At 37.4% G+C, this 15,083-nt stretch overlaps 1 protein-coding gene across 1 annotated transcript in view; it reads left to right on the top strand.

The window, feature by feature from the left end:
* Positions 1-15,083, top strand: part of MIA2 (MIA SH3 domain ER export factor 2) — a 77,016-nt gene that overhangs the window by 60,434 nt on the left and 1,499 nt on the right. The window contains exons 26-29 of the mRNA XM_087824998.1: positions 758-916; positions 9,940-10,062; positions 14,120-14,178; positions 14,854-15,073. Of these exons, the coding sequence (XP_087681124.1) occupies positions 758-916; positions 9,940-10,062; positions 14,120-14,178; positions 14,854-15,073 (561 nt within the window). The remainder of the gene's footprint in view (positions 1-757; positions 917-9,939; positions 10,063-14,119; positions 14,179-14,853; positions 15,074-15,083) is intronic.

The following is a 15,083-nucleotide window of genomic DNA, read 5'->3' as shown; positions in this document are numbered from 1 at the left end:
CCAAGTTGATATTATCTTGTTTGAAGTGTTTGTTACAACAGTGCTTTTGTTTCTGAAACTCTTGTTTTACATTTGCCTTCCGGGCTGTGATCTCTTTCTGAAGGTGAATTTTACATTTAGAAATTGCTATAAGCCATTTACAGACAAATTTATCTGATGATATAAAGTTTGTAATTAGACTGGTTAAAATCATTTTGGGGAGAAGTAGAGAGTCATGTTACAACATTGAGATACAATTTATTGAGTGGCTTTCAAGTTAATCTGAATATATTTCCAAAGAGTTTTTCTAAGAAATACTTTAGTAGCTGCAGAATTATTGAAATATGTATATAGCCCCTAAGATGACTGTTTTAAAGAAATCATGCTCTTTGAATTGGTAGATTAGTTTAAGCAACAGAAACTTTATTTTATAATTATGTTATTGCATCTGATATAGAAATCTTTATTTTGCAATTTACTTTCTACTTTTATCTTTCAGACATTTTAATAATTTAAAATTTAACCACCGGTTTTATACATAAAACTATTATGATAACATTTAAAAACAACTTTTATAAGCAAGTGCTTGTTTATGCATGAGGCAAAATTGTCCTGGAAATGGCTTTGCTAGGATAGAGTTGTACTCTAATGTGTCTTAGGGAAACTTCATTGGAATCTGATTGTTCTCACTTTTTAAAAACTGTCTGGATTTTATTTGATGATAGTTCTCATAATACTTTTTTAGATAAAACAGAATTGTACTTTTTTTTAAAATTAGGCTCAAGAGGCCCAGGGAATCCTCAGGACCATCAAATTACTAATGAAAGAGGAAAATCAAGCTATGATCAGTTTTCTGATCCTCACAGGGAACCTTCTGACACCGGGTCCCTTTCACCTCCATGGGAACAGGATCGTAGGATGATGATTCCTCCATCTGGTATGGAAAGAGTATAGTTATTATTTATATTGAAAACGCAACCAGTATATGCAACATATAGGAATGGAAGAAAAGAGTACATGTGTTCCCTGTCTTAAGAAAAACCATGATACATATTAGAACACAACAGTAACACAATTTCCAAACAAAAGAATTAGGTGTAATTGTTCATATTACAGAAGGCTATTTTACACCCCTCCCCACATGGAATGTCTATTGTTTTTGTTGCTTATGGAAGTAATACACGTTTATTTTAGAAAATCTAAACAATGCAGAAATGTCTAATTAGGAAAGTTGAAAACTCCTGCTATTATCTTAGTATGCCCTCCCTGAATTTAGTTATAAATCTTTTAGGGATTTTTTTGGGGGTGTGTGCATTCACAAACATAGGTATACAAATTTCCTCATCACATCTGTGCATTTATACTATTCACCTCCTTGTAATTTTTTTAAAAATATAATTGACATCTGGATATTGATTTTGTATTTTGCTACTTTGCTGAATGCATTTATTGGATGTAGTAGTTTTTTGGTGGAGTCTTTAGGGTTTTCTGTGTACACTATCATGTCATCTGTGAATAATGACAGTTTTACTTCCTCCTTTCCAATTTGGATGCCTTTTATTCTTCTTCTAGTCTGATCACTGTGGCAAGGACTTCCAGTACTGTGTTGAATAAGAGTGGTGAAAGCAGACATCCCGATCTTGTTCCTGATCTTAAAGGAAACATGTTTAGTTTTTGCCCATTGAGTATGATGTTGGCTGTAGGTTTTTCTTATATGGGCTTTATTATGTTGCGGTATGTCCCTTTATTCACACTTTGCTGAGAGTTATTATCATAAATGGGTACTGGGTTTTACCGAAAACTTTTTTTGCATCGACTGATATGATCGGGTGATTTTATCTTTCATTTTGTTTATGTGATGTATCACATTTATTGATTTGCGAATATTTGTACCAGCATTGCATCCCTGGAATAAAACCTACTTGATCATGGTGCATGATGTTTTCAGTATGTTGCGGGGTTCTATTTGCTAATATTTTGTTGAGGATTTTAGCATCCATGTTCATCAAGGATATTGGCCTATAATTTTCTTTCTTTGTAGTCTCTTTATCTGGTTTTGGGATTAGGAGGATGCTGGCCTCATAAAAAGAGTTTGGGAGATTTCCCTCCTCTTGAATTTTCTGGAATAGTTTTAGTAGAATAAGTGTTAATTCTTCTTTGAATGTTTGGTAAAACTCGCCTGTAAATCCATCCGTTCCTGGGCTTTTGTTTGCTGGGAGTTTTTTGATTACTGCTTCAATTTCGTTAGTTGTTATCGGCCTATTCAGGTTTTCTGCCTCTTCTTGATTCAGCTTTGGAAGGTTGTATGCTTCTAGGAATTTGTCCATTTCACCCATGTTGTCCAGTTTGTTGGCATAGTATTTTCTTATGATCCTTTGTATTTCTGTTGGCTTGGTTGTTATATTGCCTGTTTCATTTCTGATTTTGTTTATTTGAGTCCTCTCTCTTTGTTTCTTGATGAGTCTGGCTAAAGGTGCATCGATCTTACTTATCTTTTCAAAGAACCAGCTCTTGGTTTCATTGATTTTTTTGTATTGTTTTTTTAGTCTCTATGCTGTTAATTTCTGCTCTGATCTTTATTATTTCCTTCCTTCTACTTCCTTGGGGTTTTTCTTGCTGTTCTCATTCTAGTTCTTTTAGTTGTTGTGTTAGATGGTTTATTAGAGCTTCTTCTTGTTTCTTGAGACAGGTTTGTAATGCTATGTACTTTCCTTTCAGGACTGCTTTCATTGTGTCCCATAGATTTTGGGTTGTCTGTTCATTTTTGTTTTTTTCCAAGAACTGTTTGATTTCTTCCTTGATCTTATTGGTAACTCACTGTTTAATAACATGGTATTTAGCCTGCATGTTTTGAATATGTTTGAGTTGTTTTTACAGTGGTTGATTTCTAGTTTCATGGCATTGTTCTCCAAGAAGATGCTTGATACGATTTCAACCTTCTTGAATTTGTAGAGGCTTGCCCTGTGCCCTAACCTGTGGTCTTTTTTGAGAATGTTCCATGTGCACTTGAGAAGAATGTGTATTCTGCTGCTTTGGTATGAGGTGTTCTGTAAATGTTAATTAAATCCATTAGGTCTAGTGAGTCAGTTAAGGTCCGTGTTTCCCTGTTGAGTTTTTGTCTTGATGATCTGTCCAGTGCTGACAGTAGGGTTTTAAAGTCCCCCACTATGATTGTGTTGCTGTCAGTCTTCCTTTTAAAGTCCACCAAGAAATTTTTTATGTTTTAGGTGCTCCTATACTGGGTGCATAAATGTTTTATATGGGTTATTTCCTCCTGTTGGATTGATCCCTTTAGTATTATGTAGTGACCTTTGTCTCTTGTTATGGTCCTTATTTTGAAGTCTGTTTTGTCAGAAATAAGTATTGCTATCCAGCCTTTTTTTTCCTTTCCATTTGCATGGAATATTTTTTCCATCCCTTCACTTTTAGCCTGTGTGAGTCTTTTGCTCTCAGGTGGGTCTCTTGTAGACAGTATATATTTGGGTCCTGTTTTCTTAACCATTCAGCTACTCTTTGTCTCTTGATTGGACCATTTATTCCATTTACATTTAACGTTACTATTGACATATACTTATTTAATACCATTTTCCCCCTTTATGCTGATGTACCTTCCTCTCACTGTTTCTTCTTTTTGCTTAGAGCAGTGTTTTTAGCATTGCTTGCAATGCTGGTTTGTTGGTACTGAACTCCTTTAGCCTTTTTTTTGTCTGGGAAGCTCTTTATTTCACCTTCAAATTTAAATGATATCCTTGCTGGATAAAGCAGTCTTGGTTTTATGTTCTTGCTTTTCATTACTTTGAGAACTTCATGCTATTCCCTTCTGGCCTGAAGAGTTTCTTTTGAGAGATCTGATGTCAGCCTTATGGGGGTTCCCTTGTAGGTCACTGCTTGCCTCTTCTTGTAGCCCTTAATATTTTCTCTTTGTCCTTGCCATTTTAATTATGATGTGTTTTGGAGTGTGTCTCTCTGGGTCCCTCTTGTTTGGAACCCTCTGTACTTCCTGAAGTTGTGTGGCTTTCTCCCTCGCTAGCATAGGGAAGTTTTCTGTCATTATTTACACCACCAAGTTCTCTATCCCTTGCTCTCTTTCCTCCCCCTCTGGCATTCCTATAATGTGAATGTTGTTTTGCTTCATGTTTTCTCAGAGCTCCCTTAGACTGTCCTCATGCTTTTTAAGTGTTTTTTCTTTTTGCTGCTCTGATTGAGTGATTTTTTCTACCTTGTCTTCTAAGTCACTTATTCTATCCTCTGCTTCATTTAGCCTGCTTTTAATTCCTTCCAGTGTACTCTTGATATCAGATATAGTATTATTTATTTCTGCCTGGTTCTTGTTTATTATATGTATCTCTTTTTTCATGTTTTCACTAAGTTCCTCGACCTTACCATCAAGTGTCGTGTTGTTCTCATTAATTTCCTTGAGCATTTTTATAACCATTGCTCTGAACTATATTTCTGATACCTTAATAAATTCCATCTCATCAAAGTCTTTGGTGATTTTTCCTTTTCTTTAGTTTGGGAGTTGTTTCTTTGTCTCCCCATTTTGGCGGCTCTTAGTGTTTGTATCTGTATATTAGATATATTTGCTCTCTCCCAGTCTTGTGGGGTGAGATTTTGTCTTGTGAGTCCAGTGGAGCCCAGAGGTGTGTTTTCCTTATACTTCTGAGCTCTTTGCTCTAGGTGTGTCCCTTTTGTGTCCCTTTTGTGGGTTCTTTTTGCTCTTCTGTTGTGATTGGGTCTAGATTATTGTTGATCTGTCCTTGGGAGGACTCTCCTCTCAGGTTGGTTAACTGTGTGTCTCAGCCCCAACCATGTCATGTGAGCTGTTGTACGGGTGCTGGCAAGGCTGGACAATACACAATTAAACTTCCAGGAAACAAGGGGTATCTTACAGAATAGCTTTACAATCAATGAAAACAATCCAAGTGAAAATAGAACTGGGAGAATGAAGGGAGAACACAAATGCTAAAGCAAAAAAAAAAAAAAAAAAAGTAAAAAAAGAAAGAGACAAAAGTAAAGCTAGAGAGAGAAAGGTATATTGTTGTTAATAGTGATGAAAATTTAAGAAATAATAATAAACTAAACTAAAATGTAAAAAATAGAGAAGCTACTGGTAGATAAAAGGAGCAGAGAAAAGATTCTGAAAGAAGGGCCAGAAAAAAATTGAGAGAATAAGAATAGGATAATAGTTGAAAATGAAAAAAAAAGCAAAACAATGAGAATAACAGAAACTAAAAATCAAACAAAAAGACAGGAAGACAGAAGGGAGAAAAACAAAAGAAAGAAAAGAAGGAAAAAAATAAAAAAAACTTATGCCAGTTGATTGAGAGGTGAGAGAGATAGATAAAGCCAGGGCAGGGAGGGAATCCAATAAGAGATATGGGGGAAACTGTAGAGAAAAGCAGTAAACTTATTGGTTATAATGATAAAGTCCCAGCAATTAAGCAAGAATATCAAGAAAATCTTGATAGTAGAAGCAAAGAGAAAACAAAATAAAGCAAGTAAACAAAACAAAGAAACAAAACAAAAAACAAGACAGAATTCTTAAAAAAAATTAATTAAAAATTTTTAAAATTTAAAAATAATTATAAAATTTTTTAAAAAAACACCTTTTTTCTTTTATCTTTTCATAAGGGAAGAAAAAGGTCAATCAGGTGAGTTTCTTCTGGGCAGCTTATGTTGTCTCAGGCTCTCTGTTTTGTATGCTTATTTCCATTTTCCTGGGAGGTACTTGTGTATCAGCCAGTGTGAGGAGCTGTCTAGATTTGACTCTGGTGTCCTAAGGTAGTTGGTTGTTCTGAGGCTCTCTGTGGACCACCTCCTCTTGTCAGCCATTTGCAACCTTGTAGTTGCCTGGCCTTTATGTAAAGTCTTTAGGGTGCAGGATGGCTAGTGTAGCTCAGGGTATCACTCCCCTTAGAGGTTTTGCTGTCAAGCACTCGCTGTGGGGATGTTAGTCTCTGCTCCACAGCCAGCTCCTCAGTCTCTACCCTGTCCTCTGATTCTAGTTCCCCATGCACTGGCCTGCTGCAGCTTCAGATGGACTTCAGCCTGTTGCCTTTTCTGTATGGGCAGTTTCAGCAGCCTGGGCTCAGTGGGTTCGATTAAAAAACATTCCAGTGAGCACTTTGCCTGCCCAGCCCCCAGCAGGGGTTTTCAGCGTTTCCTCCAGTTCCCAAACAATAGTCCCTTAGAGTCTTATTCTTGTAATATCCTCCTGTGGACTGTGCCCTGTGGGGAGTTTCTGGGGCTTCAGTAAGCTGAACCAGCCCCTTTCCTGTTGGGCGTGATGCTGCTATCCTGCAGGAGAGGCAGGAGTGCTCTGCCCCTCCTTTCTCAGATCTGGTTGGCTGGTTGCACCAGGCGAGTATTTTAAACACTCTACTATGCAGACACAGATCCCAGCTTCTGGTGGTCTGTGAGCCCAATGCATGCCAGAAAGGTGGAAGCCAGTTGATCAATTGAAAACACAAAAATGCACAAAGCAACACACAAGCAGAGAATCCGTCCTGCAACGCGCCCCCCCCCCCCCCCCCCCGCGACAAAGCACCCAGCAGAAGGGGACACAAAGTCAGCTTCATGCAGCTCCCCTGCACCACTGATCTCAGTAAAGCTGGGGAAGCTCCACATGGTGCCACCATGGCACCCCTCAGAGCTGGTCAAAAATCCCAGAATCTCCCCACCAGGAGCTTAGGGTGGGATGGCTTTTTACCCCTTCTCCATGCCATGTAGATTAAGTGCTTTCTGGGGCTCAATACAATGTCTTACAGGAATGCAGAGGGTCCCTGTATATGGCTGCTCAGTGCAGACCTCTGGTCCCTTTCTACTTAGGGACCACACACTTTGGGACAGCCTTTCCTATGGTCAGCACCCTGAGCATAAGACGCAGGTTGGGGCCGCCATTAGAAGCTTTGTTTCATTAGGAAGGCACCTTCCCCTCCTTGTGGGCACCCTGTTCCCCTGGGTCCCTCTACCCTTCATGCGGAGCACTCCTTCCCTTCTCCGCTCTGGGTGTGAGATCCCCGCTTTTAGAGGCCGGTCCGCACTCCTGAGGGGAGGGAGCTTTGCAGCCTCTAAGCTTTGGGGGCTTAGAGCCCAGCACAGGCTTCAGGGGGAACTCCCCCTTTCTATGCCTCCCCTCCCTTACCAGACTCTGTGATGTTTCTTCAGTGCTCACACTTGAAATATGTCCACTCAGGTACATTTCTCTGGTTTTTACAAGCTAGTTATTTAGTATTCTAGGAGTAAATCGAGCCCGTGGATGGGAGCAGGGGTGCTCTGCTGCTTCTCACAGGGCTGCCATCTTTCCTCTGCTGGGAATTTTTTTTATTACTGCTTCGATTTCATTAGTTGTTCCTGGTCTAAAGATTCTTCCTGATTTAATTTTGGAAGATTGTATGTTTCTAGGAATTTGACCATTTCGTCTCACATTTTCCAATTTTTTGGCATATAGTTGTTCATAATATTTTCTTTGTATTTCTGTGGAATCAGTTTTTACTTCTTTTTCATTTCTGATTTTATTTATTTAGTCCATTCTCTTTGTTTTTTGATAAGTCTGGCTAAAGGTTCATTGGTTTTGTTTGTCTTTACAAAGAACCAGCTCTTGGTTTCATTGATCTTTTGTATTGCTTTTTAGTTTCTGTGTCATTTATTTCTGTTATGATCTTTATTATTTCCTTCCTTCTACTTACTCTGGGCTTTTCCTGTTGTTCTTTTTCTAGTTCTTTTAGGTTCATGTTCTGTTTTAAGTGAAGATGCTTATTGTACTTCATGAGTTACCAGTATTGAACCTAAAAATATTCTAACTCTTTACCCATCTTTATATTTCTCTTTTCAACCATGTTGGTGTTCCTGTTATGTGATAGAACTCCAGATTATTAAAGTAGGTACTCAGGAAACAATTGCAGTCCAAGATGTGTTGTGGAATAAAAAGAGATCGAACCACTTTGCTGTTTAAACTAAACATGTTGAATTTTATTCTAATCTTAGTTTATGAACACTGCTTCACAATGCCCTGTATACCTATCCCCGCCCTTAATTCATTTTTCACCCTGATCCTTTTCCTTCTCCCATTCTTTCTGATCATCTCTTCTCTTATAAGGATGGTAGAAAGCAGGAAAGAAAGCAAAAAAGAAAAGAATCATTAATACCTATTTTCTGTATTTCAGCCTTTCATTGGTCATATGCCTTTCACATAATTCATCTTATTACATTGTGTATATGTACATGTACATGTATGTGCATATGTATATTTGAGTTTGACCAGAATATCCTTGTTTACTTGTTCATTTTTCCTGACTTTCAGGGCAAGCTATACCTCCTCTTTGACAACATTTCTGATTCTTTCAATCAATTAAATAGGCCACATCTCATGTTATTTGTATGCTCCTTTATTACGGCATTGATCATATTGTGCGCATTTGTTCCTGTCATTAGACTAAGAGCAAGAACTGTTTAAAAATCAATTTTGAATCACTAGTACCTGGTACAAAATAGGCTCTGGTAGATTTAAGGAATGGATTATTTTTGCCAGTAGAGAGCAACTTGGGTATATGATATATAACATAGAAAGCTTGTAGCAACATTTTATATTTCTGAAGTTGCTGATACTGTGGGGATGTATTTTAGAAGCAAAATAATGATATGATGTCTGAGACGTGATTAAGAAAGAGTTGTGAGGTTTTCAGGTTTCCCCATTTTATCCCTCGCCCAGCTCTACCATTTAATTAATCTCATGTTTGAAGTAGAAAGGGAAAACTCAGTTTAGTTCTTGGTCCTTGGGTCTTTTCTTCCCTTGGTCTAATTCAGACCCAGTGAGACAGCTCTTTGCTAAGATTCTGAAAGGGGAAGGAAATGAGCCTTCAAGCCTATCTAGATCTTTCTCTCTTAACTCACATCCTTTGACCATTGGGAGCTCATTACATATAATTCTTTTAGTCGATTCTGGTTGATGCCAGATGATTTCTTGGCTTTGTGTGGGAGAGGTGTATCAATAAGGTCCCATGTGACTAAGTCAGATGAGGACTGACATATTTAACATTGTATGGAGTTCACATTATGAACCACTGCCTAGGATAGTTATGGAAGGTAGTTTAGGACTGTTTGTCCAGATCTATAAGGATAGGAGAGAGTCACACAATTCAGCCCCTTTGACCTTCCCCATATTTTTGGACTGGGGCATATGCAAACCTAATCTATCAAAAGTCTGCCATCTCTCATCAAAGATGAGATAGACTACCTATATTTTTTTCAAGAATGATGAGCCCTATAGAGACCCAAGAATGACCATTTTTCATCTTAACCCCTGGAGACAAGAGGGTGGCTGTAGAAGCACCTTATTCAGAGTCTGTGCCCAATTTTGAATCTATCCAATGTCCTTAATCTGAGCATCGTGAACCTTCCATTCATCTGTTGCATCAGAGATATTCTCCTCTAGTTTTGGAAGGATGCTAAATTCCAAAATATTGATATTACTGAAAATTTGATCACCAGTGACCTCTGAATAGTACTTTTTCTGCTTTAGCGAACATTTCTTCTGTCATTTTGTGTTCTGGTAAATATCTTGCTATGCTGACAATATATTCTGTTTTTTCTTTCTTTTCTAGTAGCTCTGTTTTCAAAATCTTTTTTTATATATTGTTATATCCACTTCCTTCTACTATTATTAAAATTGAAAGTTAAATGAATGTATGTAACTAAATTCTGTTCATATACTGTATTTTAATTTACACATTATAATTGAAACTTTAAAAATCCAGAGTAACATATTATACTTGTGTTCACTACAAAAGCAAATAAAATTACTGCTTTCAGTGCAATACATAATTTTCCTAACATTCTTTACCATTATCTACCATATTATCTTTTAGGAAGCATGAGAAGTGTCTACATTCAATATATTAAACTTAAGTAAACTTGATTTACTTTTATTCTAATGAAAATGTTTTAAAACTCGTTTTGTAGGTCAACCTTATTCTGATCCAGCTCTTCCTCCACAAAGGCAAGACAGATTTTATTCTAATACTGGTAGACTATCTGGACCAGCAGAACTCAGAAGTTTTAATATGCCATCACTGGATAAAGCAGGTAAGAAATACTTGATGTGTTTTTCAGTAATGGTGGCAAACTAAAGAATTAGAAACTGAATTAAGGACCATATAATTGCTATCTATGGTAGCTATTAAGGCCAAAATCTCTTTTTTGAAGTTTTCCTGGTTTTATGTTTCTTGTTATATTGTGCACATCTGTGGCTCATATACTTTGGTGATTGGTTTGGGCACCATGGTAATGGGTTTACGCTATGAACCTATTAGTAAAAATTTTACTCTGCTCCGTGATTAATTTTCTAATTTTTCCAGTACACTTCCATATATCCTGTTTAGTAATCAGGGACATTAGGCTGACGTGAATGGATATGTGAAAATCCACCAGAAAAATAATTTGAGTGCATTCTCTGTTGCTGGTTTAATCAGTTATTTAAACATTTCGTACTTAGATTTAACTAACATTTAATGAGGAACCTATTATTTTTCAGGCATTCTTTTCCTTAAACCACCTCAAAGCAGCCCACTGAAGTTGGGAAATATATATATCCAATGTATCAATCAGAAGTATATAACATTAAGAACATAAAAAGATTAAAACATAAGCAGAAAATTAATATAAATTTATTGTTAAACGTTTTCTCAGCAAAGGGTATATATTGGAGGGGAGAGCATTATTTGTTTGAAGTATTTATTCTTTTAGAAAAATATTTTTGAATAATAAGCAAAGAAGTAGACCTATGGCCTAGATTTCTATTATTAGTTATAATTAAAGGAATTCTTTCTGTTACTTTTGAAATTGTTTCCCCCCATTAATTCAAGCTTAATGGAATGAAAATACATGTATTATTAAACTAGTGCTATTTAAAATTTTTTTCATGTTCATTGTTTTGGTAATTGAACGATGTTCGATTAAGTAATAATATTTAAATGCTTATTGTTTAGAAGGTGCTCTGCATGACATTGCAAACTTAATTATAATAATGTATAGTTTGTAATAATTACATTAATAATTAAATAGGGAAGAAAGACGTGTATCTTTAATACTGGTGAGAATAGTAAGTCTCATTAGAGAATATGCTGTGTTCACATGCATCTCTAGTTGAAGGATCAGAAAAGTCCATGAAGGAGGTGCCATTAGAGCTGCTGTTGAGGGAATTTGAAAAATTAATTGGGAGGTGGGGGTCTACACCAATAATAATGAACAGCATTCGAGCAAAAAAAGAGAAAAGCGACAGTGTGAGTCATTTGGATAATGGCTGAGATATTAATCACTTGACAGGGCTGTATGAGGATTGAATGAGTTAATGTGTGTGGAAGTGTTTTGTGAATAGAAAAGTTTTTTATAAACATATTACTATTACTTTGTCAGTATTTGGTATTTACATGAAGAATAGTTATAGATATGGTTGAAACACACTGACTATCACTAATGCTCAGTAAGCATTCATTGAAAGTGAATTACCTCATTTAATTTTCACAATGAACCTATGAAGTTGATACTAGTATCCTCATTTTATAAGTAAAGAAACTGAGGCTCAAAAAGGTGCTCAACATCTCAGGATCGAAAGTATCTGAGGCAGGATTTGAACCCATGTCTGTCTGACTTAAGCCATGGTCTTGATCCCCATACTTTATTGAAATGAGACGGTAGTGGACCCAGCCACTGATGCACTAAATGTTTGTAGAATGCTTACTGTATGACAGGCATGATGGAAACCGCTGTATTTCGGTGGTGAACAGGAGCTCAGCATTCCTTACACCTTGAGGTTTAGCATATAGCAGTTGCATGATACAGTGACTAAAGTAATGAGTACAAAATGTTATGGGAGCATATGGAGCTCTCGCCAAGATGAGCTTTTAGTATTTTGAGCATGGAGTAGTTTTGAGAAAATCTTGGAGGAAGTGACATATAAGCTAAGAATTAAAGGAGGAATTAGCTGGGCCAAAATGGTGGTGATAGTGTTTTAGGAGAAGAGAACAGCATCTTTAAAGATTTAGAATTAAGGGTGCTTAGTAAGTTATGGCTGCAGCATTGAGTGAATGGGAGAATGGGGCTGAAGGTGGAACTCTGAGGAGATTACCATGTAAGGGATGGTCAGAGGTAGTGGATCCCACCAAAGAGATTGAAGGTAAGTAGTGCATAGAGCTTTCAGGGGCTTGCAAACCTGTTCAGAAATTTGACGTTATTCACAGAATAAATGCATTAAAGGATTTTAAACGTAAATAATATAATCAGATTTGTGTTTTAGAGGAATTATTGCGATTGTATTTTGGTGAATAGATTAGAGGGAATTGGTTAAGTTTGGAGACAGGGTAACTTTTTAGGAGACTTACCATGGGAATCTACATGAGTGATGGTGGTGATTTAGCAGAGGGGATAGGTAAATGGAAACAGAGAGAAAATAGAATTGGGAGGATTTAGGATTGAAGACATGCGGGAGTGAGGGAGAAGAAATCCTGGTGGATGCCCAGGTTCCTGGGCGTGGCACCTGGGCCATTCATTGTTCTCATACGAGGGACAAGGAGCAGCAGGAAATTTGACAAGAAAGATTGTAAGTTACATTTTGAAGTTACAATTAGCAGCACCTGTGATACACCTGTATGGATATTCAAATCGGCAGTTCAAGCTTTCTCAAGTCCTAGGGGAAATATCTAGATCAGAATTACACACCTGGAAGCCATTAGTAGTATACATCAAATTAAAGCTGTAGCAGTAGAGGGGATTTCTCAAGGAGAGAATCAGAGAACGGGGCCGAAGGTGGAACTCTGAGGAGATCACCATGTAAGGATGGTCAGAGGTAGTGGATCCTGCCAAAGAGACCGAAGAGCAGCAGCTGGAAAGAAGAGATGGAGAGAAGGAAGAGTGACAGCACAGAAATTAAAGGCCCAGAGGATTTAAAGAGGGAGGGAGTAGTCAACAATGTGAGAAATAACATAAGGACTAAAAGTGTTTATTTTAATTTAGCAAAAAAAGACTGTTTTTGATCTTGGGGAAAACAATTTCAGTAGAACAGTTGATGTTGCAAATAGATTCCAGTAAAAGGAGAAAAAAATGGGAGGAATTCCAAACAATATGTATAGAATAGTTCTTGATTGTTAAGGGGAGAGGTAAGAGGTAGCTAGCTGTAGGAGGATTCTCTTTTTCTGTCTCACTTTTACCTAATAGTCGGGAGTGACTTGCAAAATGGGAGAAGTGGAGCAACAGAGAGAGGAAAATCCCTGAGGAAGCTGGAGGGGAAGGATTCTGAGCACAGGATCAGGGTTATAGATTGTTTAGAAGGATCTTTTTCTATGATAATAGGAGGAAGGATCATAGGAATATAGTTGCTGGTATATTTATATATTTGATTATGAAAGTTAAGGGAGTTTCTAAGTGACTGGTTTAGTAGGTTAGGGAGAATGGAGGTTGAAATTGCTGAGGAGAAAACTGGCTTAGATAGTCACAGAAGGAAGACTTGGCAGGAGGCAGCTGGAGGTATGGCTGGAGATCTCTCAGCCTGGAGTGGTGCCAGTCCACACAGCTTTGTGGTTTATTTTACCCCCAGAAGTGCTAAGTGGCTCAGGTTTAAGAAGAGCGGAAGCAGAGAGTTGGATTAATCTAGGGCTGGAATGTTCTCAGAGACTGAGCAGTTCTTGATAACAAAGTTCAGGAACATTTATTTAGAAATAGTGGCTAAATTCAAATGCTAGTTTGTTCTTCTTGATGGAAGAATAAGGAAGGATGAGAGGGAGGAAAAGAAGGAGCAAAGGAAAGAGAGGGAGCTAAGAAAGGGAAGGAAGGTAGGAGAAAAATGAAGGAAGGAAGGGAGAAAAGAAAGGAGGGATAGGAATGCTGCTTCCTGGAAGTCTCCTCAGGATGCTGCTAGCAGCAGGATTGCCTGGGGACAAGCTGCCACGTCCCTGTGCAGAATGTTGAGTCTACCAACATTCCCAGGGATCTCAAGCTGCTCTGTGGCCCTAATACAGGTGCTGGTGTCAGGCTGGTTTATGTGCTGACTAGGGAAGTGGGAAAGTTTCAATGTCCTTTGTTATTTGGAGCTATTCGAGGAATGGGGTGATAAGCCATGTATTTTTCATAGTTTAACTTTTATGTCTAGATGGACCAAAGTCTCCAGAAATGGAATCCAGTGGAAATGATAGCAAAGACGATCTTGGTGTAAGTATTGAAAGTGGAATTTTATCTATTATTCAGGAGCCTTCTAATCTCTTGGTTTACTAGAATAGAAATTTAGCTAGCAACCTATTTATTTATTTTAATATAAAGCTGTTTCTTTCATTTTGACAAATATACGTACTTCCTTTAATATTATAGCTGTTTTTTTCTGGAACGTACCTAATGGTGATAAAATATAACTTAAAGACTGTAACGTGTCTACAAACTAGAGGCTTGAGTTATTTTACTATAATTATACAAAGAATTTGGATTTTCCCTCTTGGATTTTTATTTGAATGTTTTAAAGTATATTTTTGTTACTGTGTTTACAATTTTAGTTTTGGTCACCTTATCTTATGTTGAAAAGATAAACATGTATCTTTTTTCAGTATATGCTTGATAAAAGAATGTATATTTTTGTATTCTTGGTCTGTTATTCTGTTTTCAGTCAGAATATTACTTTGTTGGTCTAAGCTGGTTTCTGTTAATAAAATATTTGTGATGGCAAAAATCCATCTGGCAGAAAACTGACTTTCTCTGGAGCCTTTTAAAACTATCACGACTGCTTTCTGCCTAGCTGCCTAGGTGCCTTAGGCTTTTTAAGCCTAAGATTTTCAGGAAAACGATTAAAAATTTTGCTCTTAATTTTAGTGACTGCCATATGTCAATTTCTTATAGAATTTAAATGTGCCTGATGCATCTCTCCCCACCAAAAGTGAAGCAACTGGCCCTGGCTTCGTTCCTCCAATCAGAAGTCCATTGTTTCCAATGGATGCAAGGGGCCCGTACATGAGAAGAGGTCCTCCTTTTCCTCCACCTCCGGGAAGCATGTACGGACCTCCCCGGGATTATTTTCCTCCAGGGGACTTTCCTGGTCCACCACCTCCTCCATTTGCAAGTATGCCTTT

Source organism: Miniopterus natalensis, chromosome 1, assembly GCF_054644295.1.
Source record: "Miniopterus natalensis isolate mMinNat1 chromosome 1, mMinNat1.hap1, whole genome shotgun sequence".
In the NCBI taxonomy this organism is placed as follows: domain Eukaryota; kingdom Metazoa; phylum Chordata; class Mammalia; order Chiroptera; family Miniopteridae; genus Miniopterus; species Miniopterus natalensis.
This window is presented reverse-complemented; position numbering and strand designations above follow the sequence as displayed.